Raw genomic sequence first — 22201 nt, 5'->3', positions numbered from 1 at the left:
CCTGAATGATTTTTACTTAAGTGCTCGAAGTCATACGCGCTTTCTGATTGGTTTCTTGTGTTTTCGGACATAACATCCATCGACAGGGGCACAATGATTCATGCAGGTTACGTGAAAGGGGTGAGTGGTGACGAATCTATTAGATGTGAGGCTTTAAAAGTACAGAAATTAATAATATACCACGAGAATATCAGACGTTGGCAAATTTGTCTACACTTTGTAAGCTACATCAACAATGCATGCAAAATTAGTTAAGAAACTGTCACGCTTTAATCTCCTTTATGAAACAGTGTGACCACATAAATGTTTCTGTCATCTTGATTAATTATGTATGGTGTATTGTTGTATGCTCACATACCACCTGTGGTGGCTGTGTTGTGTATTCACTAATAAACGGATTGATTGAGTGACAGAAACTGGGAATTAATGCAGCGAAGCTAAGTGCAGGTGTTCTATTGCTTCTTTGTTTGTGTGTGATCGATTGATTTTGTTAATTACGAAACCAACGAGGGTCTACAGTTTTCATCAAACAAAATGTCTTTATTTTCTTTTTGAAACAAGATGTGCACATTACATCTTAAGAAACAAAATAAGCCTCGATGAACGTCAGCAACAGTTTCACCTTACACGTAGTTGTAGAATCACTAAGTAACAATGGAATGCTATCAAGTAACCATAGAATGTCACCAAGTAACAATGGAATACCACCAAGTAACAATGGAATACCACCAAGTAACAATGGAATACCACTAAGTAACAATGGCATGCCACCAAGTAACAATGGAATGCTATCAAGTAGCAATGGAATGCTACCAAGTAGCAATGGAATGCCTCCATGTAACAATGGAATGCCACCAAGTATCAATGGAATACCACCAAGTAACAATGGAATACCACAAAGTAACAATGGAATGTCACCAAATAACAATAGAATGCCACCAAGTAACAACGGGATGCCACCAAGTAACAATGGAATGCTATCCAGTAACAATGGCTCGCCACCAAGTATCAATGGAATACCACCAAGTAACAATGGAATACCACAAAGTAACAATGGAATGTCACCAAATAACAATAGAATGCCACTAAGTAACAACGGGATGCCACCAAGTAACAATGGAATGCTATCCAGTAACAATGGCATGCCACCAAGTAACAATGGCATGCAACCAAGTAACAATGGCATGCCACCAAGTAACAATTGAATACCACCAAGTAATAATGGAATGCTACTAAGTAACAACGGAATACCACCAAGTAACAATGGAATACCACCAAGTAACAATGGAATGCCAGAAGGTAACAATGGAATACCACCAAGTAATAATGGAATGCTAACGAGAAGTTATGCAATGCCACCTAGTAACAATGGAATACCAACATGAAACAATGGAATGCCACCAACTAACAATGGCATATCAACACGAAACAATGGAATGCCACCAAGTAACAATGGCATACCAACATGAAACAATGGAATGCCACCAAGTAACAGTGGAATGCTACCGAGTAACAATACAATGCCACAAAGTAACAATATAAATGCTACCAAGAAATTATGCAATGCCACCAAATAACAATGCGATGTCACCAAGTAACAATGGCATACCAACATGAAACAATGGAATGCCACCAAGTAACAATATTAATGGAATGCCACCAAGTAACAATGAAATGCCACCAAGAAACAAATGAATGCCATTAATTAACAATGGAATGTAACCGAGTGCATGCACTCTATATACGTGCATTAATCTTGAATGCGATGACGTTAAACACCATTTTTACATCACCTTATTACTGACTAATAATGGAATACATTATTTGATAATGGTGGGATGTCATGGATATACCTCAGCTGAATATCACTGAAACGCTGCTATAAAAGAATGTGTTAAACACTTAAATGTTCCACAGATAATGGACAAAGGTGTTTATATATGTCCTTTACAACATATGCAGTTTATGTCTCATTATCCCTCACTTAGATTGACTCATCCCATGGCGCATTAACTTTATTCATGAAAGTGACTACAGACAACAAGCGAACTGTCTCCATAACCTAGCTTTAATTGCGTTGTCTAAAATCATAAAAACTGAGGAGACTATAAAAGCAAGTTAGATAACAATAGAAATCTATTGTAACACATGTTTGAAACCCAAACAACCTACACAATTCGTTCCCTTTTAACAGCTGTCATGGCACTTTCGTGACAGTGCTTGTCTCGCCTTGACATCAGAAGTCACAATAAACTGGACAACGTGCCACTTCCGGCATGGGAAATGTCACCGAATTTACACGATAAATCGCTGATAATAAAGAAAATGATTGATCAATTCGCACACAGATCGAAAATAACCATTGATTTCAGATTACATTGTGAATATCCCCCTCCTTCCCTTTCAAATCCCGACCAAATGAATGCAACGACTCCATAAATTACTTTTCGCTGCAAGTCCGCGATTGTTATGATGCATGTACCCAATGCCGAATGACATAGGAGTAAACCTAGTCGTATTTATTTTGTTGGGACAGTCACACAAACTTCTCATCAAGATGTCACTAGAAATGAGATTTGTTGCTAAAATGGATTGATTTCCATGCTTGATTTTACGCAGGATGCATAGTTAATAGACTGCAACGAGCACTCGCAGCACACAGTGGCTAGAAATGCCTAGCTGTAGCTCGAGTGACCAAGTGGCCATGGAAGAAGTCTGTTTCTGAAAGTTGTGCGGAAATGGTTTATAGATCAAGGTAGGGCATATTCTGCATATGTTTGATTTCCGTGATGTTCAGGTTGAAAACACGTGCCGAAAACAAAAGTAAAAGTTACAAAAAGCATTTCGATAATAATGAGAAATCTCTGCTAAAAGTAGAGTCAATTGGACGATTTCGATTAAACCACATGCACAGGTCTATGAACACTAACTCAAAATAAAATAGTGGTGACAGCAGGTGCTGGAGAAAAGGTGAGTGTTCATGTATCGTGTCCCACTGGTGGCACCCGTCACAAACACATGCAAAAGCAAGTCAATTGTTCACGTGATAAACAAAACAGCACAACCCTGGGAAATGCATTGGACATCATACTTGTCACTGATGATTTGGAAAAAAGTCCTTCTAATGTCTTTCATAACTTTCTAACAGGAACCGTATTACGCTCTTTGAAATCTCTTTGAAAGAAAGCCCACGATCGATATTACCTCAAAAGTTGTGAAATGTAAACACAAAGGCTTGAGCTGCTGGAATATTGCTCGACATACAATGTAAAGGCAGTGTGGAGTATTGGAAAGTTGATGTCATCACTCTTGCCATCCACTCTTGTGTGAACAGTTGGTTTGTCACTCTCAATATGTATGCATAGATCTAAACAAATAGTCTCTTTTATTTCTTGGGGGGGGGGGGGGGGGGGGGCTCGAGGGGGGGGGGGGGAGCGGGGATCTGAACACAAATATACTTAACAATGAAGTAGTTTTGTTAATAATATTTCTATTGTATTTAAAAGACGGTGACACACCTACCCGTATCGCAAACACCAGGTGCCATCAAAACCGTTACACTCAGTAATGCCTGTGTTGTTTAATCCGTTCCAAAAGCCAAGAGACAAACATCTAGACTTGACAACTATTATAGACTTTCATGGACTGTACTGGATACATTTGTTTCAGGGCCTGTATGAAAGGCTATTTACGAGTGTCCAAATAATGTATGTTAATAAGTAGTTGTGCTGTAGATAGTTGATGCCTTCCATGGGAATAAAGAGGATTTGAAAGAAAGTGTGTGTGTGTGTGTGTGTGTGTGTGTGTGTGTGTGTGTGTGTGTGTGTGTGTGTGTGTGTGTGTTTAAGTATATACAGGGATATTACGGATAATCTGTCCCGAAAGAGTGAATAGTGGTAATCCCGAGCCTTTGACATGGAGTAGAATATTCTATACATCACTCGTTGACATTTTAAGATAAATATTGAAGGAACGTCGTAGGAAATGTCAACCCTCCAGATAATTCCACGAAGGCAGTATATTGTTCAGATGACGTACTGAAAAATAGATGACGTAAGTTCATATTTTTATCGACAATGAAGCAGAGTGACGTCAGGTGACTTCAACTGACCAATCAGCATTGAGGATCGCTAAATTGCACAAGTGCAGATATCGGAAAGTTATTATACATAATCATTCTACCCTCATGAGTAATGTTTGAAATGCGACAATTTGTAATTCCTATATCCCTCATTATCTTCGCCAACCCAACAAGTTTGCGTACTTTTTTGTTATTATTGAATGGACAAACGCAAATTGTGTATAGCTGTAGTCACCATGAGATTTGATGATGTTACATATAACATTTGAGAATATGTATTCATGTATGCTCTGTATTGACACATTAGGCTCTACCTTTTCTAATAATCAAAGTAAGACGTCATTATTTTACACGCTGCAACCCCATGACGTCATATTGTGTCGCCACCAATGTGGAAATGACATTAACCTATGTAATTGTAATTTCACAACTGAAACGCTGAATGTTCGAAACGCTCTTGTCAAAGAGTGGCTCTCATGCTCGACAATGTCTTCATGACAACATGTATGTTTGTTTGCCGTTGCTTAACGCCGCACTCAGCAATATTCCAGCTATATGACGGCGGTCTGTAAATAATTGAGTCTTGACCAGACAATCCAGTGATTGACATCATGCGCATCGACCCACGCAATTGGGATACGATGACATGCATCAACCAAGTCAGTAATCCTGACAACCCGATCCCGTTAGTCGCCTCGTACGACAAGCGTATTCGCCTTTTACGGCAAGCATGGGTTGCTGAAGACCTATTCTACCACAGATCTTCACGGGTACATGTATGAGATCATTTGATCTCGCCCACAACCACAATCTAGAAGAGGTTAATGAAGATGGCATAACCTCATAATGTGGAATTACGGGGAGTTACGTTCACGCCGACGTCAGAGGATGTTTACGTCAATACATTACAATTCATAAAGGTCAGGCAACAGCTGGAAATATTTCAGATTTTATAATTGGGAATTAAATTTCATTCATCGTTGGAGTTTGAAACATATTTTGCTTCATACACCTAAACCTTTAAGAAAAGAAACCTCGTTTTTGCAAAATGAGAGTCACTAGAGTAACTTGTAAGAATATGAAGTATTTCTCTGCGGTGTTGAATCTCATTGTTAATGTAAAGAAACAAATACGCCCCAGCTGTTAAATATGTGTTAAGTGCATCTTTCAGTCTTGCATTAATAAATCAACACCGCATATTACCTAATGACATATAATGTCCTAGGAAGCAATGGCTATTATCTGTCAGTCGGTCGCAAGTGAATGACGAATTTCTGTTGAGAATACAATTGCAAACGATGCCAATGCTTTTCGAGATATTTCATATAATTCTACGGAATCATAATAATCCTGTGAATATTTCGTTGTTTGTATCCATCTTTCCAGGTCATCTATCTTAAATCGACATTCCTCATCCGATTTACTCGGCGTGAACTAATACCCTACGGCCTCCTTGTTGTCAGATCCTTTAAGAATCTTCACAGGTATCACTGTCAGGGCTGTCCAATGTACAGCTCGACCTATCCGTGATAGTAAATATCCAGGGTTATTGCGGCTTCGTTTCAAAAGGCCACCCCGATCGAGCGGCCATAGGCTAATGCTTTGTTTGGTGGAACTGTACAGCTTCTTCCAGTGCAAGATATTTGTGTTTTTCAGAGAGGCGGATTGCGAGCCATGATGTGACAGACTTAATGCTGTAGGATAGCAACGGAGCCGAAACTTACACCGTCCGAAAGCAAATCTTCTCGTAGTCCAATGGCCGGAGGTAAGTTACAAGGAGTTTTTATACATTCGCATGTTGATCTTAAATTCTAATAAACATATCCAAAGATACACTGACATATTTCGGCAATTAAACAGAGTGGTCACAGACAATGAAAATATTCTTATAACAGGTAAGGGAAGATAATATTATGGTCACTAAATACTAGAATTCTAGGTTCCTTTTAAGACCTTGATTCAGGTTTTCTTGACAAGAAGCATGATCACCCTCTTAAAGCCAACACTCTCTATGGTACTTATCCTAATAATACCAAAGGATATTTTGCATGTTTTTATCTTGATAATTTCTATCTAATGTCTGAACACACTTCTATAAGCGTGTAATTCAATTTGATAAGGATAAGTTATGTGTGGGAAACCCAGCACACGTGTGCATCATGTTCTTCCTCTGAAGCCTGAGGCAAACACAATTATTCGAGAATGATATCAATAACGGTGAGTCCTGTTGATACCCGAGAGTTTGAAGTGGGATGTCTATCATCGAAGACTGTTTGTCTAGCGGCAATAACATGTAGCAACACAGGGTTGTCTTTCATATCAGACTAATAATTATCATTTGCCATTACTTCCGACAGAACTTGATAGGAGACTGTAAACATCACAGAGCCGATGTGACATAACATAATCATGTTCTCTTTTGTTATACCGACCATATGTATAGGTATGGCCTTGATATTATCGACTTGTTTAAAGGACGAGACGTGAGGGTCCATTGTGGAAGCTGTAAATTTAGATTTTTACACTTTGAAAGCTTTGAAATATTGGCAAACGATTCGATAAAACTGTCTGCCGTGTTGTAACTAACAACCTTAGTTTCAAATTCAAGTAAAGGCTCAACCTACTCTGCAATGAAATCTGAATTAAAATTGAAGAACTTTTTGGAATTTATACCATTTCCTTTGGCAATACAGCTACTGCATTTTCGAACCTCATGCCAGCACCTGCTTGTTGAAAAGGAAAGATGCAACGTTGATGATTGATACTGGAGCTACATTCTCAGCATGACTATTTATGTAAAATTAATTATACTAAAAGTAACATACGTTGAAGTTGGGGTTACACTTTCTAAGTTAAGAACAAATTCCAGTACTTTTGGGGGTGGAATCCCATCCGGGATTCGAACCCACAACCGGGATTGGGTGCCTCACTCTGAGAGTGTGGGTTCGAATACGCGATCGGACTCCACTTAAAAATGTACCAGAATGTGTACTTTACTAACTTTAAGTTTCATAAAAACTATATCATACGTTGCGTTTCCGCACTTTTATAAAGGCATTGTCATTTCGCATTAAACATAATTATTCATTTTGTTTCTGAAAAGTCAATCAAATATCGCCCATAATAAGAGTGGCAAAACTCGAAACTCCGAAACAACCGAATTCCCCCTATCGAAAATTACCCCCATATCACTAGTCAGTTACATTGATGTGTACAGAAGGACCTCGTTAGTCCGGACGGCCCTGGGTATTTTATTTTATTTTATTTTATTTTATTTTATTTTATTTTATTTTATTTTATTTTATTTTATTTTATTTAAAAAAATAATATTTTTTTTATTTTATTTCATTTTTTATTTCATTTGTGGGGATGGAGGGTGGGGAGGTTTTTTCCCTCATATTCACCTGACACACCGCGATATAACTGAAATACTGTTCATAGCAGCGGTAATCCAAACTCATTTACTCTTTGCCTTCATATCTATATTCGGTTTTTAGGTGTGCATTAAGTTAACCATCACTACGGTTTTGAACACCCTTCTACTGTTCAGTAAACATGTTAGTCATATTATGAGCCGACAACTGAAAGGGACTGAGACATTTTAAAACTGAACTTTATTAGGAAAATAATGTTTAAAGTCAAGTTACTGTTCTTATTGTAATCCGTTGAATGTTTCATTTCACTTATTTTTCTAAGTGGTGTATTTTGTGATCACTCTTTGAATGTGTGAGTGAGTTGGATTTTACGCTGCTTACAACAATATTCCAGCCATATCACAGCGGGAATAGCAGAAATGGTGTGCGCACATTTTACCCATTTTGTGATGGGAAGCAAGAAAATAAATCAAAACGCGGACGTAGTTATAACATAAATCTCCAGGGGTATATCATTCGTACTTACGTCCCCACATTAACAGTGTGTGAGGTTAGATGAGGTCAAATGGGGTTTAACGTCGCCTCCAAGAGTATTGCGCTTATAACGTCTTTTGGTATGACGCGGTCGGGGATCGAACCACGGACCTTCCACTCTCCGGTCGGACGTTCAACCACTAAATCGCAGAGGCGGCGTGTAAGTGGGATGATATAAAGTCACAATGAATAGTCTTTTAGACATATCGTTTCGTGTTTTTGGATTCGATTCATATTTCTTTTACAACTAGCTGAATTGTGAAGCCACCACACTATCAAAACTCACTTAAACTGGTGGAGGTCGGGTAGCCGAGTGGTTAAAGCGTTTGCTCGTCACGCCGAAGACCCGGGTTCGATTCCCGACATGGGTACAATGTTTGAAGCTCATTTCTGGTGTCCCCCTTCGTGATATTGCTGGAATATTGCTAACAACGGCGTAAAACCATCCTCACTCACTCAATCACTTCAACTGTGCATGAGGTATTCCCATAATCCACCAGTAAGGAAATTGAGTCAGTAATGCTAGTTCAAAGTTTAAGCAAAGGTATTAACTTCAAAGATTTTGGTTCGCCGATATTTACAGTACGTGACCTTGCCATTGACCCTGTTGACCCCCAGCTCTTTAGTGTCATCTGAAGCTTCCCACAATGGCCCCGGTCGTGGCGGCATCTCTCAAACAGCCGACTATAATTTCCAATAAATCATCGTTTAATCATCCCACCTAACATCCACTTCCCATCTCATATGCAAAGGGAAATAATTTGTATAACGCACTGGGGATTTGTCGATAATTTCATTAATTCACCTGTGTGACTTGTGTCTGCGGGGCAACGGGAGATAATAGCGGCGGTGGGGATTGGGGACAACGTCCGCGTCTGGAGGTCCAGGCTAAATAATATAGATAGTGAATGAGTCAATTTCAAGTAAGTGCCTCTTTCTGTTGGATCAGATCATGTCAGATCAACGTGAATGAAAACTAACTAGGACACAGGTATGAGGGACAAAAGAAATCATAGCTCTGATTTTATCGTATGTTTGATTTTTAAGTTGCGCCATTATATTAAAAAAATAACTGAACTGAATCTAAGTCAGAACTCAAGGACTCAAGGAAAACTTCTACATGGTTTTATATTTTAGAATATAATTTGAATAAAACGTTTAAAATTTATTTTAAAAAATCGTATAAAACACAACTGCTGAGACATCTTATCTTTGAGCGGCGGTCGGGTAGCCTAGTGGTTAAAGCGTTCCCTGGTTCGATTCCCGACATGGGAACAATGTGTGAAGCCTATTTCTGGTGTACCCAGCCGTGATATTGCTGGAATATTGCTAAAAGCGGCGTAAAACTACACTCACTCACTCTTAGCTATAAATTTGCTTTTCTTTTCGGCACAAATTTTCATTTGCAACGTGATCGGGGTCATGTGGTTGCAAATTCTTTTCTTACCCCAGTGTTCATTGAATCAATATGTTTTACACAAACTTGCCAAGCCTCAGATTACTTTACAAATTGTTGCAGGAATGAGAGATGCTTAAATAGACAATATCAGACTGTTCTTTCAATTTTCAATTACATAAAATGCAAACTCTGTATACTTTCCTTTGCCCATCAGTATAAGGGAGAGTGAATAAGTGTTTTAACGACTTTTTTAACAGCTTAACGTGGTGCAGATCGTAGGTGCTGACAAAATTAAAATAATAAGAACCCGGCTGTAAAAACTCAGCTCGTCGTATTCTGATACGCCTATGTAAAGCAAATACCGGTGCCTCTTACGACTGGGCCACCTGCGCACACCGAAATCACAGACTGGGGAAGTATGAAGTCACAGGGAGTGGGTTGACATAGATTGAAGACACTTTCAGCAGTGTATAACATATAGCTACCACAACCAATGGCCAATAGCGAACGTAACCTTACACAACCAGCTCAACGTAAGTTTAAACGATGTTCCAACCCATCCATGAGAAGCATATGTGACTGTCTGATAGCATTTAGTCGCCTTCTTGACAGTCAGACTAAGACTGAGATACACACTATGACCCCACTTATCTATTCTTATGGTATCAAATTAAAGGGAAAACAGCTTTCCGTAATCATATCTCTGCAAAGAACACTGTCAGAGTTCACTGTACAATTCCGACAATTACATAACCATGCGTTGTTTATGAATCAGTATCAAATAACATTGATACAGGTAATCTCGAAAAGGTGAACGTATCCTGTCCTCCGTGGCACCCGTCACAAAAGCGTGCTAAGGGAAGTAATCCTGTAAATGTTTAGTTATACAAGTTATTCATATTAGTAATTATTTAGACTTTATCAATTGGATATTTCACCCCACTAGCGTGTGCACGTCCTAGACATTGTTTGCGGTGTTATCGTGTTGAGACCATTGTATTCCCATTTCCACTGACAATCGCCAAACAGCGTTGCCAACACACTTGAGTGTTTTGTGTCATTGTGTCAACAATCACCTAACTGTGTCGGTCTTTGAACTGTTAAAATAACAACACGTGCCGCCTATATTGGGTGAACTCAACAGAACTTGTTTCAGAAGAGAGGGCCTTGTTTGATATAGAATTTATCCACTCGACTGTATTTTCTAATTTGTGAAAGGGCTGGATAAATCGATGGCAAGGCTGACTTGATGGTTGTGTATGGATTCGGAAGCTATGTTGTTGACCGACCCGCTCTCGCAGGCAACCTATTGATTGGTCACTTATGTCATTGAAGCTTATTGATTGGCTGACGGGGATGACATCTCATTCATCAGCTTTAAAGGTGTATTTTGCTGTAAGTTCTTGCTTTGGGTTCATGGTGAAGCTTGTACCGCATTATTATGGGACAACCACGTTGTATATATTGTCGATGTTATTAACATTAATAATTTTAACTTATTTAAAAGATATGTCATGAAATCAGAAAATAGGGCAGAGAAACGGATGATGAGGAGAGAGAGAGAGAGAGAGAGAGAGAGAGAGAGAGAGAGTACACACACAGACAGAGGAGAGGGGAGAGAGACAGACAGAGACACATAGACACAGCTTTGGAGACTGTGAGACATAGACAGAGACACACAAGCAGAGGGAGAGGGGAGAGACAGATAGATAGAGCGAGAGAGATAGATAGAAAGAAACAGTGAGTAAGTTGGGTTTAACGCATCTTCCCGAGGCAAGGGAGTTAACGGACTTTGAAAATCCAGTTTCCACCCTTGCCGAACTAGGCTGGAATGCATGGGCTCGATCGCAGCGCCACCAGTGGCTATTACGAGTTATGTCCCGTCTAAGCCTCTCCTATGGACCAATCAGATTCCAAATCTCGTATCACATTTGCTTCAAACAAAATGGCGGTGACCAGTCAGGACGATCTGATCTATAATCAAGACCTATATTGTGATAAAACGGGTCTTACATCGCGAAATGCATCAAATCACGTGAGCACCTTGATTCAAAACATGAAAAGATTTGGAAAATATCTGTTGGCAACGAGACTGAGAGACAGAGAGAAGGGGGTGGTGTGTGTTTGTGGGACGGGGGATGCAGCCAAATTCAGCTCATTGGCAATATACATAGGCCAATTGCAAAGATGGTCGAGTTGTTGTTGAGGTTCTGAACTGACAGATACTTATATTAACCATGGCGAAAGGACGCCAAAAACTGACACAGACACTTATACTAATTCTTATTTTGGCGATATTCCAGAAACTCCAGTCTTTGATGTCTACATTTCGCGAATTTTGATATACAATCGAGCATGCACGACTCTTGCTCAAAAGATGTTCGATTTAAGAGTGATCATATTCAATGCCCCAGCAAAGCTTTCAAAACCTGTAGCGAAGGTCATTTCCAAATTTGACGTATCTGTGACAAAAATGATTTCCCTATTCTTGATTCTAATTTCCTATTCTTGTACCATATGTTCCCATGTTTGTTCGGGTGAACAATTGACTTGCCTTTTCATGTGTTTATGACAAGTGTCATCGGGTGGGCAGGATACGCTCAAATTTTCGCGAACAACTGGTATCATCACTATTTGATAGTGATTCATGGAGACGTGCTTATGATATAGATATATATATTTTACATTGGTCTCGGCTTTTAGCGACCGATTTCGTAAATTACAGAAATGATTTTGTCGTATTTATTTACACTCGCACTCACACTCACGTTTATACTCACACTCACACTCACACTCACGTTTATACTCACACTCACGCTCACTTGCGCCAACCCTGACATTAGCGTGTGTACTGACACTAACACTAGCTCCAAGACGACCACTTACATTGACCCTGGTACCGACGCATTAAAACTAACACAAACACGTACACCGCTTGTTCACGGTCACCCTACCCCGGGCCTGTGAACGCACCCAGTCCAATAACACACGGTAAATTACCCACAATCTTTATGAGATAAGCAGACTGTGTTAATTTCCGGGGTTTCGTTTCTGTCTTGGTAATATCTTTTATGACGTAATGGAAATGATAATCAATTATTCCTAACTGAGCAAAACGCAACGACGTCCTGTTAATATTGTGTACACACATCAATAAGAATATCGGCATAAATATTTACCAATAATCGATTTTGCCCTGTGAGCGTCCCACGAAATTATGTCATATCGCATAAGCATAGGTCGCGTAAATCTGTAGACCGTGGTTATACTTAAGAATTATGTATCAAACTTGTCATCATGTATTTTCGGTGTTTAAGGAATGCGTTAATAAATTATTTTAATCTGAGTGTAGGTAGACTCAATGTATTTATGAACGTGATCAGAAATTATTTTAAAAAATGACTATGACAATCTGTACAGACCGTCTTCTTGATAATCTTACATATTTATTATTATATTATTAAGTATAAATACTCCCGTGAGGATCCGTATTAGAATTGATCTTCAGCAACCCATGCTTGTCGGGGGTGGGGGTGGGGGTGGGGGTGGGGGGAATGATTTGACGTCATCATACAATGGATGTCGTCATATGCTTCCGTGATAACTGAACACACCTGACAATGTGGAACAAACATTAATCAGTGGTTGTTCTGATACATAATGATCAAACTTAATACTTAATTAATGGGATATCAATTCCACGAAGCCAAATGACACGTTTTTTGCCAAAGCTGGATTAGATATAATCTGTCATACAGACACATATATACAATAAAGTCCATGTAAGTCTATAATATTTGGCAAGTCTAGATAACAGCAGTATTAAAAAATCTGAAAATTAAGTCTCTTGGCTCCTTTTGATCATATTTTATAACTATAATTTAACAACTGTTTTTAGCCATGTTTATTTCAGAGACTAGATGTTAGTCAAGGTTAAATATCAAAATGCTTTAAGTTATTTATGCGCAGAATCCAACCTCACGTTCAACCAATCAGATTGCAACACATACACATTCGTTTTACAATGCAGTAAACACCGACGTGGACGTGCAACTCCCAGGTGCTGCAGTCCGGGCGCCTCTCCCATTCAAAGATTGTATTCCAATCGCGTGGAGTTTATTCATCAGGCTCCTGTTACTGGGAATTTACGATAACACCACCTGAACGAGTAGGCCATCAACTCAGATTTATCAGCACTGCGTCCATTTTCAACAGTTCACAAAGAACAGACTTGTAAATACAATACCGTGTCATGGCACTGGGGTTGAACGTCAATACGTCGATACAGGAAGAAGCACTATGTTGTTTATGTAGATTCGTGCTTGACGCGACCGCCTCCGTGGTGTAGTGGATAGAGTCTGTCCGGAGAGCGTAAAGTCGGTGTTTCTATTCCCTGGCAAAAGACGCAAATAATGGTACTTGGTACTCGTCGGCTAGGAGACAGGTATTCTGTGTCTGAGTGGGGTATTCATGCTAAAAGTCCGGACTAGTACAAGCAGCCTAGTCCACACACACGTGTATGCACGTCACTATATAAGTGCAATAATTTTGAACGCGATTATCATGTAAATGAAGGCACTTATCATATAACTATCCTTTTTAATTTGTTTTCTTGTTGATATTTCATTACATTATAAAAATCTGAAAGCAATATACATACATACATTTATTTTTTGTGCCCAACTCCTTTCATGGGACAAAATGTTTAAATTAAAACAAGGTTGCCTTGCTGCTTGTAGTTATGATTAGTTTCGGTAAATATATCCTTAGTGTCATCATGTTTGACCGAGTAGATGGTGAATGAAGCCAAGATATTGTTAGTGTCATCATGTTTGACTGATTAGATGGTGAACAGAGCCAATGTATCGTTAGTGTTATCAAGTTTGAGTAACTAGATGGTGAATAAAGCCAAGGTGTTAGTGTTATCAAGTTTGAGCAACTAGATGGTGAATAAAGCCAAGGTGTTAGTGTTATCAAGTTTGAGTAACTAGATGGTGAATAAAGCCAAGGTGTAAGTGTTATCAAGTTTGAGTGACTAGATGGTGAATAAAGCCAAGGTGTTAGTGTTATCAAGTTTGAGTAACTAGATGGTGAATAAAGCCAAGGTGTTAGTGTTATCAAGTTTGAGTAACTAGATGGTGAATAAAGCCAAGGTGTTAGTGTTATCAAGTTTGAGTGACTAGATGGTGAATAAAGCCAAGGTGTTAGTGTTATCAAGTTTGAGTAACTAGATGGTGAATAAAGCCAAGGTGTTAGTGTTATCAAGTTTGAGTAACTAGATGGTGAATAAAGCCAAGGTGTTAGTGTTATCAAGTTTGAGTGACTAGATGGTGAATAAAGCCAAGGTGTTAGTGTTATCAAGTTTGAGTGACTAGATAATGAATAAAGCCAAGGTGTTAGTGTTATCAAGTTTGAGTTACTAGATGGCGAATAAAGCCAAGGTGTTAGTGTTATCAAGTTTGAGCAACTAGATGGTGAATAAAGCCAAGGTGTTAGTGTTATCAAGTTTGAGTGACTAGATGGTGAATAAAGCCAAGGTGTTAGTGTTATCAAGTTTGAGTAACTAGATGGTGAATAAAGCCAAGGTGTTAGTGTTATCAAGTTTGAGTGACTAGATGGTGAATAAAGCCAAGGTGTTAGTGTTATCAAGTTTGAGTGACTAGATGGTGAATTCATACCCTACCAAGAGTGTAGAATTAAATCACAACTGGTAATATATTTTGTTTAAAAATATGTTACAACTTGGCTGGTATTCCAGAAGTTGATTGGTTATTACACAAAGTGGTATTGCTGAGAGCGTCTTTAAGTGAATGACACTGTTGTTTAAAAGTTGCGATGTAATTTCATGTACAAGCATTCTAATCAATAACAGGTTCCTGCATCGAACGCTTCTAAGTGTAAATAAAAGAGCCTAGCCTATTGTCACTATCCTAAAGCCACAATTGGACACAAGGGGTATAGATACATCTGTTTCTGTTATCACCAGAAGACAAAAGCCCTAACGATCGAAAGTCATCTCCTTACATTACACGATGTTGAGTGGACAATGCATATACCGGAGCTGCATGACAACGTGTAAACAAATCTTGTCTCATTAACATATCGACCAAGCACTCGAATATCGATTTTAGAAATGTCTGGCAGCTCCTACGCTTATATCACATGACGTTGTTGTTTTTTTAAATAATGAATGAGCTTCAGATCCGTAACTTTATATAGCCCATCGTGTAGGTTTGATAATCCCCATGAAACTGACAGCACGACATTCCTTGAGAGTGTATGCATATACCAAGCATACAAAGAGAGAAGACTTTGTTTTCCCACTCTTGAATTTCAACGTCTTGTTGAGCAATACCATCAACTCCAGTTTATGGCGTCCACATTTCTCAATTGCATAGTTTCTGGGTACTTTAGAGCATGTACATGTTTGTTATGTTCCACGGAAAGATACAATGTTCGTACAACTAAGCTTTCCAATCAAGGTTCAGCCATCAACGGCCTGGTTAAGTATTTCAAGAAATTGTATGGTAAAATTTACAGAATAGGACAAGTCGCGTGTCCACAAGAAGAATGTTGCTATCCATGTCATGACCTTTGTGATGAGGTGTCACACCTCTGACTCACATGCACCCTCTCTTTCAATGAAATTTATGTTGGTGGGGGTGTTTCTCCTAGAGAAGGACATGCTTACCGTTTTCGCGAACACTTGGCGCCCTCACTGATTTCAGAGATCCTTTGAGATAATTTTCATAACTTTTTTTTTCTTTTACGCCCTATGGAATCTGTTTAGGCAGATATTCACGAATGATTAGTCTCTGGCGGTGACATTTCGAATTTGCAGAAAAACTGATGCAAATATACACCAGAAATTTCCTGTATGGCGTTCATATGGCGTGAATCACTAAGATCCAAAGTATTCTTTAGCGCTTGCACCTTGTACTCTATTGGTTCTACAAGTTTGTAAGATGTACCTCGTGAACATACATCACGATACTGGGTGGAGTGTGTGGGTTTGGTTTTGAACCACTTTTAACAATAATCCATTCGATATCACGGCGGGGAACATGTAGACTTTGGCATCGCTCACTGTACCCATTCGGGAAATCGAGCCCGAGGTTTCGGGGTGACGAGAGAACTCTCCCCTACCACACCCTGCTTGGGAAGACAATGAGAACGTTTCGTCTTTGTAAACCATCTGGAAAAAGCAGTGAGTGAGTTTGTCTTGTCCAGATTCGATTATTTGATCTGAGTGCGGTGTTTAGCAACAAGCAAACAAAACAAGCTATATCAGACCGACCAGGATGAAATGATGAAGAGAAAAATCAACGACCCATATCCCTTGGGCATGACACAAAGCCAGCCAATATTTCACCTTTTTTGTTTGTTTGTTTGTTTGTTTGTTGTTTAACGCTGCGCTCAGCAATATTCCAGCTATATGACGGCGGTCTGTAAATAATCGAGTCTGGACCAGACAATCCAGTGATTGACATCATGAGCATCGATCCAAGCAATCGGGATACGATGGCACGCATCAACCAAGTCAGCGAGCCTGACCACCCGATCCCGTTAGTCGCCTCTTACGACAACCCGTGAAGATTCCGGGTTAGAATAGGTCTCCAGCAACCCATGCTTGCCGTAAAAGGTGACTATGCTTGTCGTAAGAGGCGACTAACGGGATCGGGTGGTCAGGCTCGCTGACTTGGTTGATGCATGTCATCGATCCCAATTGCGTGGATCGATGCTCATGATATCAACCACTGGATTGTCTGGGCTAGACTCGATTATTTACAGACCGCCGTCATATAGCTGGAATATTGCTGAGTGCGGCGTTAAACACAAACCAACCAACCAACCAACCAACGACAAGCATAGTCGCTTATTTCACCTTGTAACCACCGAATACTTGTGTTTGGTCCCCACAAACATACATATAGGTACATCGGACATATTCTACCTAAATCCCAAGGGGTCCACGGTATGTTAATTGTTCAGGCAATCCCCATTTATCACTCACGATAACAATGCCAGATGTTCACACTAGGTTAAATTACCACTTAAACAGGATGTCATTGTTGAGGTAATTGCAGGTGAAACAGTGTAGAATACATAATTATCTACGTTGTCAAGTATGAACAATCACATTTGACTTCGTGATTGATCATGATTCGTATACTAGATAACACTACGTGTACATTTAATGAATTCCAACCTAGAACAGAGCCAATGTATGGCATTATTAGTAATGAATATAATACGTACATGTGTGGAGCAAATCCATAATTCATTCCTTCCTCTATAGCCATTGATCATATCGATTTATCGTGGATCGTGTTTCTTATATCAGACAACCTAAAGACAAATTTATTTTGTCATACTTTGTACTCACTGAAATGCATTGAAGTAGGAAAAGTTAATATTTATGTTTTACATGTTTATGATAATCACTCAAAATGTTTATCGGGCATCTGCGCTTCACTTTAAATCCTGGGCGTCATTTTAATTCTTAATAAAACTACCTTTCAAATTCCCCGCCTCAGATGAAGCAAACTTTGCAGTCAACTGATATTGTATTAAATGCCAAGTTCGCCGTGTGTCCATTTGTGTTTTCTCGGTATTCTTTTGGGAAAAGAAGGTTCCAGCTTAATCACCTTTGTTTAAAAAATATATATATTAAAAAAGCACTCCCTCCCGCCTAACGTTTGAGATAAATGTGCCGGAGAGACGTTTCTTTTTATGCAGACGTAGGAAACGTCTTTTATGCGCGAGTGATCTGTCCCAAAGGCGATATGGATATAATCCTCCTAGATTTGCGAACTGCAAACATACCGTTTCTCAAAGAACAATACCAGCATCTCTCTCTTTTCTCCAATAGAAAGCAGCGGCGGTGACAGCAGTCAGCAGAACGCTATCGACCGCCTGTCCGTGGTGTTCGACAGAATCTACGGCTCGGAGTATCGAGCTGCCAGACGTCTCATCCACAAGCGACTGCGCCAAAAGGATATGGGTTCGCCAGGGAAGAAGCCCCCTGCACAACGAGACAACAGCCTCTATCTACGAATCATGGCGTTTAGACATAAAGAAGTAAGTAAAGGTTGTTGTGTATGTCAGTTTGTTTTTGTGTATTGTGTTTGAGGAGACAATATGTGGGAGTTCGGCCACATGACGATATATCCGCCTTAATGGTTTGATGGCTGGGTGAATATGATATATTGCAGCTCGGGTGGAAACACTCTCGTAGAATAAGAAAACAAAGAGAAGTAAGGATACTTTATAAATAAGGTTAAAATATATTACTTTAAAGGGTAGAAAATAAGAAATGTACAGTTTGTATTTGTAATAGTTTGACACTATTGGGATCAGTTAAATTGAAATGTTAATAGAAAACTTCGTTTGTTTGTTTTATTGATGCCGTGGGTTATCCGTGTGGCACTGTCACGTGATTTGTCAATGAATTAAACAATAATACATGTATGTCGTATTAAGAAACGTTGTCAGCAGTAGGTATATCTAGAAACAGTTACTATGTTTGTCAATGAAGAACAAATATATGTAGAACATACGTTGATGTTGAAACCTTGCACTGAGCGACCACGCGGATCTTCGATACTTTCACTGCTACTGAATTCAAGGACTTACTTTATAATGCTTTCCTTGAGTAATTCATATGTATATAGTTATTTGGAAGTTCCACTAGCACGACCATAATTCTACATCTGTGTAAACCTTATAACTTAAAATTACTATACGTATTAAGTTACATCTAATTGTCAAAGGGGGCACGGGTGGCCCAGTCGTCTAAGGCGCCGCAGAATTGCTTCCCTTGGGCACACCTTAAACCTATGATTGTGGGTTTGAATTCCGGTTCACCCCGATTATGTTTTTAGGTTTGTCAGCACCATACCCGTGCTCGTGGGTTTCACCGAAGTGGTAAACGTCTGGGACCTTCATCACTTCGGGCCCACATTAAGCTGACATACCGTGATATAACTGGAATAATGTTAAAAGCGGCGTTAAACCCAATTCACTCACTCTAATTGTCAAATGAGACCAAGATCGATTTATGAAACGTTGACCAAGGCTTCTGTAGATTCTTGATTGACGGGACACTTATTGAGGGTTTATCTCTACGTTCACTGTGTCTCTGTAACTGACAACAATGCAACAACGATTTTAAACATACCAAACTGTACACAACTGACGCTACACTGTTACCTGTTCCGATATAGATCTGCTTGTTACACGAAGTGCCAAATGTGAACATTGAATATTGAGTGTAATCATTAACCACAAGATTAATACACTACATAACATTTGTGCTAATAGTGTTTGTGAACGACTTATATAAAACGTGTTGGGACTGCCAACCAAATAGGACCAAACTCCTTTAGTATTGCATATACATGTGGATGAGTGAGTGAGTGAGTTGGATTTTACGCCTTTTTTTTAGCAATATTCAAGCAACATCACGGCGGGGGACACCAGAAATGGGCTTCACACATTGTACCCATGTCGGGAATCGAACCCGGGTCTTCAGCGTAACGGGCAAACGCTTTAGCCACTAGGCTACCCCAGCACCCCTACATATGGATGATATTACGTTCTGTGAAACATTAACCCAAGGGTAGCTTCATACACAAATATATAACTAAGCATATCAAATATATATATAACGTTAACGCCAGAGAATAGGGCGTAAAAGGCAAAATAGTTGGGAAATTTGTATAAAATGATCACTGAAAATCAGGGATAATACCAGGTGGTCTCAAAAACGGGAAGCACGCCCTGCTCTACCGGTAGCACCCGCCACTCGCACAATGTACATAAAAAAGTAAGTGCAAGTCACCTAGATGTCGTTTTAACAATATTAGCATCGACAATGGGTATTCTATGAACACAACATCATGTATGCAGCAATGTCACCTGCTATGATTTGTGTTATGCATGCCGAAAAACGTACTGTAATATGTCCTGTCATTTTTCATATAATTGTATTAAGAGTCGGTTTAATGTTATGGTGCAATCTACTGTATGCTGGATCTAGAAAGCAATGTCCTGCGAATAATGAAATCATATTTCTATTTAGCCTTGAGGACCGTAGCCAAATAGCCTTTACGGCTCCTCTATACAGAAACCTGCGTTATAAAATACCTTTACAAATAACCGCCTTTATGTTCAGCGAACACTGCTTTGTAACTTTCAACAATAAACCACTGAGCCTCGATGGGGCGTGTTATTAGTTGTTGAAACCGAGAATGCAAACAATGATTGAAAACTCTATTGATATGGCTACTTTGTCCATACACGTTTTGCTGGGGGCGATTGGTATGTTACGCTGGAACACCATGCACTATGGATTACTATGACTAACAGGTATCTGTGTTTTACTTCATAACGTATACAACAGACTACACTTTTGTACAATACCTTTGTATATCGATACATCAGCGATCAAAGATTGTCATATACACCTAGTCAAGAGCTATTGAATGAACGCTCTTTGTGTACAGTGGTGTACTATGTAGATATCAATACTGAATTTGGCTTACATTTGTACAGTCATCTACAACATGCCAACTCACATTCGTACAAAAGGTCGTTGGTACATATCCTGTCTTACAGATACCTCTGTGTTTGCAGGAAAGGTTGTAAAGTGAGTTTGTTTTAGATTCTGTCCATGTTATAGATGCGTCTAGGAGATGCGTTGATAATTCTTGCTTGTGGCCATATTATTAGTCCCAGGTTAATGAGTACATGCATGTTTAACCACTCAACCATACAATGTCAGCCTTGATACTTACGTACTAATTTCGGTAAAACTGGTTAATGCATTCCATGGCAGCAGTTTAAATACAACACAACGTGGGATTATATGTTTCTTTAGTGTTTTGATGGAGATGCTGATTTTTCTATTGTTACTATTCATACAAATTTACACGTTGTAAACAATCGGTTTGTAACATGGTCTAACAGAAGTTTGTTTGTTTGTTGTTTAAGACTTAAAAACATTTCAGGTGTACGATGGGGCTAATAGAATTTTCACTATCAAACGTTGAGTTAGATAAATGCTGTAATAGTATCCGATAATTAAACAGTTCTGATGTTAATGTATGAAAACAGCCAATTAAGATCTGGTTACAAAAATAAAACCATGGTGAAAGAATGGATTTGGTCGGCTCAAATGCATTGCTCTTGGGAATCGTGATTAACCCTTTAACGGACATATCCGTGTTGCAATCTCTATGCACGATGGTATTGATTGAGTTCCTTTACGGCGGCACAACTGACACAATGATGCATAATGCCACGTTTGACATGACAACAGCATGAGCTGTTAATCATTACTTTCAGACGGATCACCCGAGACGAAAATCACTTACGCATTTTTCTTCGTATGCTGCTGTTAATCTTTAACTGATCAAACACAAATGCAGATAAAGTTGTCTTAGGATCTACGTGGTGTTCTTCGCACTTATTCCACTCAAGTAACGCGTCAATAAGATGATCGTTTCATCCCAAATTTACAATATCAAAATATTTTCCAATAACTATGGCAATATCGACAAGCCCACAAGGCCTTTTATCCAACTATCGACTGAGTCCTGTCTGCAGCATCCCAGGTTTCCATCGAGCTGCCGGAATCTGTCGATATGTTTCTATCTTGCACTGTTAGGACGTAAATACAAGATGCATGGTAGACAAAAGTCCAAAACCATTAAGCTTTTCATGTTCAGAAAAAATAGGCTTATTCAGATGGTTCCAATGCTGAAGAGCTTTGCAACTTTGCTCCTCTTGTTTGTTTTTTCTCCCAGATGT

The 22201-nt window shown here is 39.2% G+C and overlaps 1 protein-coding gene across 5 annotated transcripts in view; it reads left to right on the top strand.

Annotated features, from left to right (window-relative positions):
* Positions 1–2666: 2666 nt before the first annotated feature.
* The window catches only part of LOC124135943 (sporozoite surface protein 2-like), a 34807-nt gene continuing 15272 nt past the window's right edge, over positions 2667–22201 (top strand). For all 5 annotated transcript variants that reach the window (XM_046501649.2, XM_046501652.2, XM_046501648.2 and 2 more), the window contains exons 1-3: positions 2667–2755; positions 5738–5846; positions 18261–18469. In XM_046501649.2, coding sequence (XP_046357605.2) covers positions 5837–5846; positions 18261–18469 — 219 coding nt within the window. In that variant the 5' untranslated portion in view covers positions 2667–2755; positions 5738–5836. The remainder of the gene's footprint in view (positions 2756–5737; positions 5847–18260; positions 18470–22201) is intronic.

This window comes from Haliotis rufescens, unplaced genomic scaffold (genome assembly GCF_023055435.1).
Source record: "Haliotis rufescens isolate VD_foot unplaced genomic scaffold, xgHalRufe1.0.p SCAF_4, whole genome shotgun sequence".
In the NCBI taxonomy this organism is placed as follows: Eukaryota; Metazoa; Mollusca; class Gastropoda; order Lepetellida; family Haliotidae; genus Haliotis; species Haliotis rufescens.
This window is presented reverse-complemented; position numbering and strand designations above follow the sequence as displayed.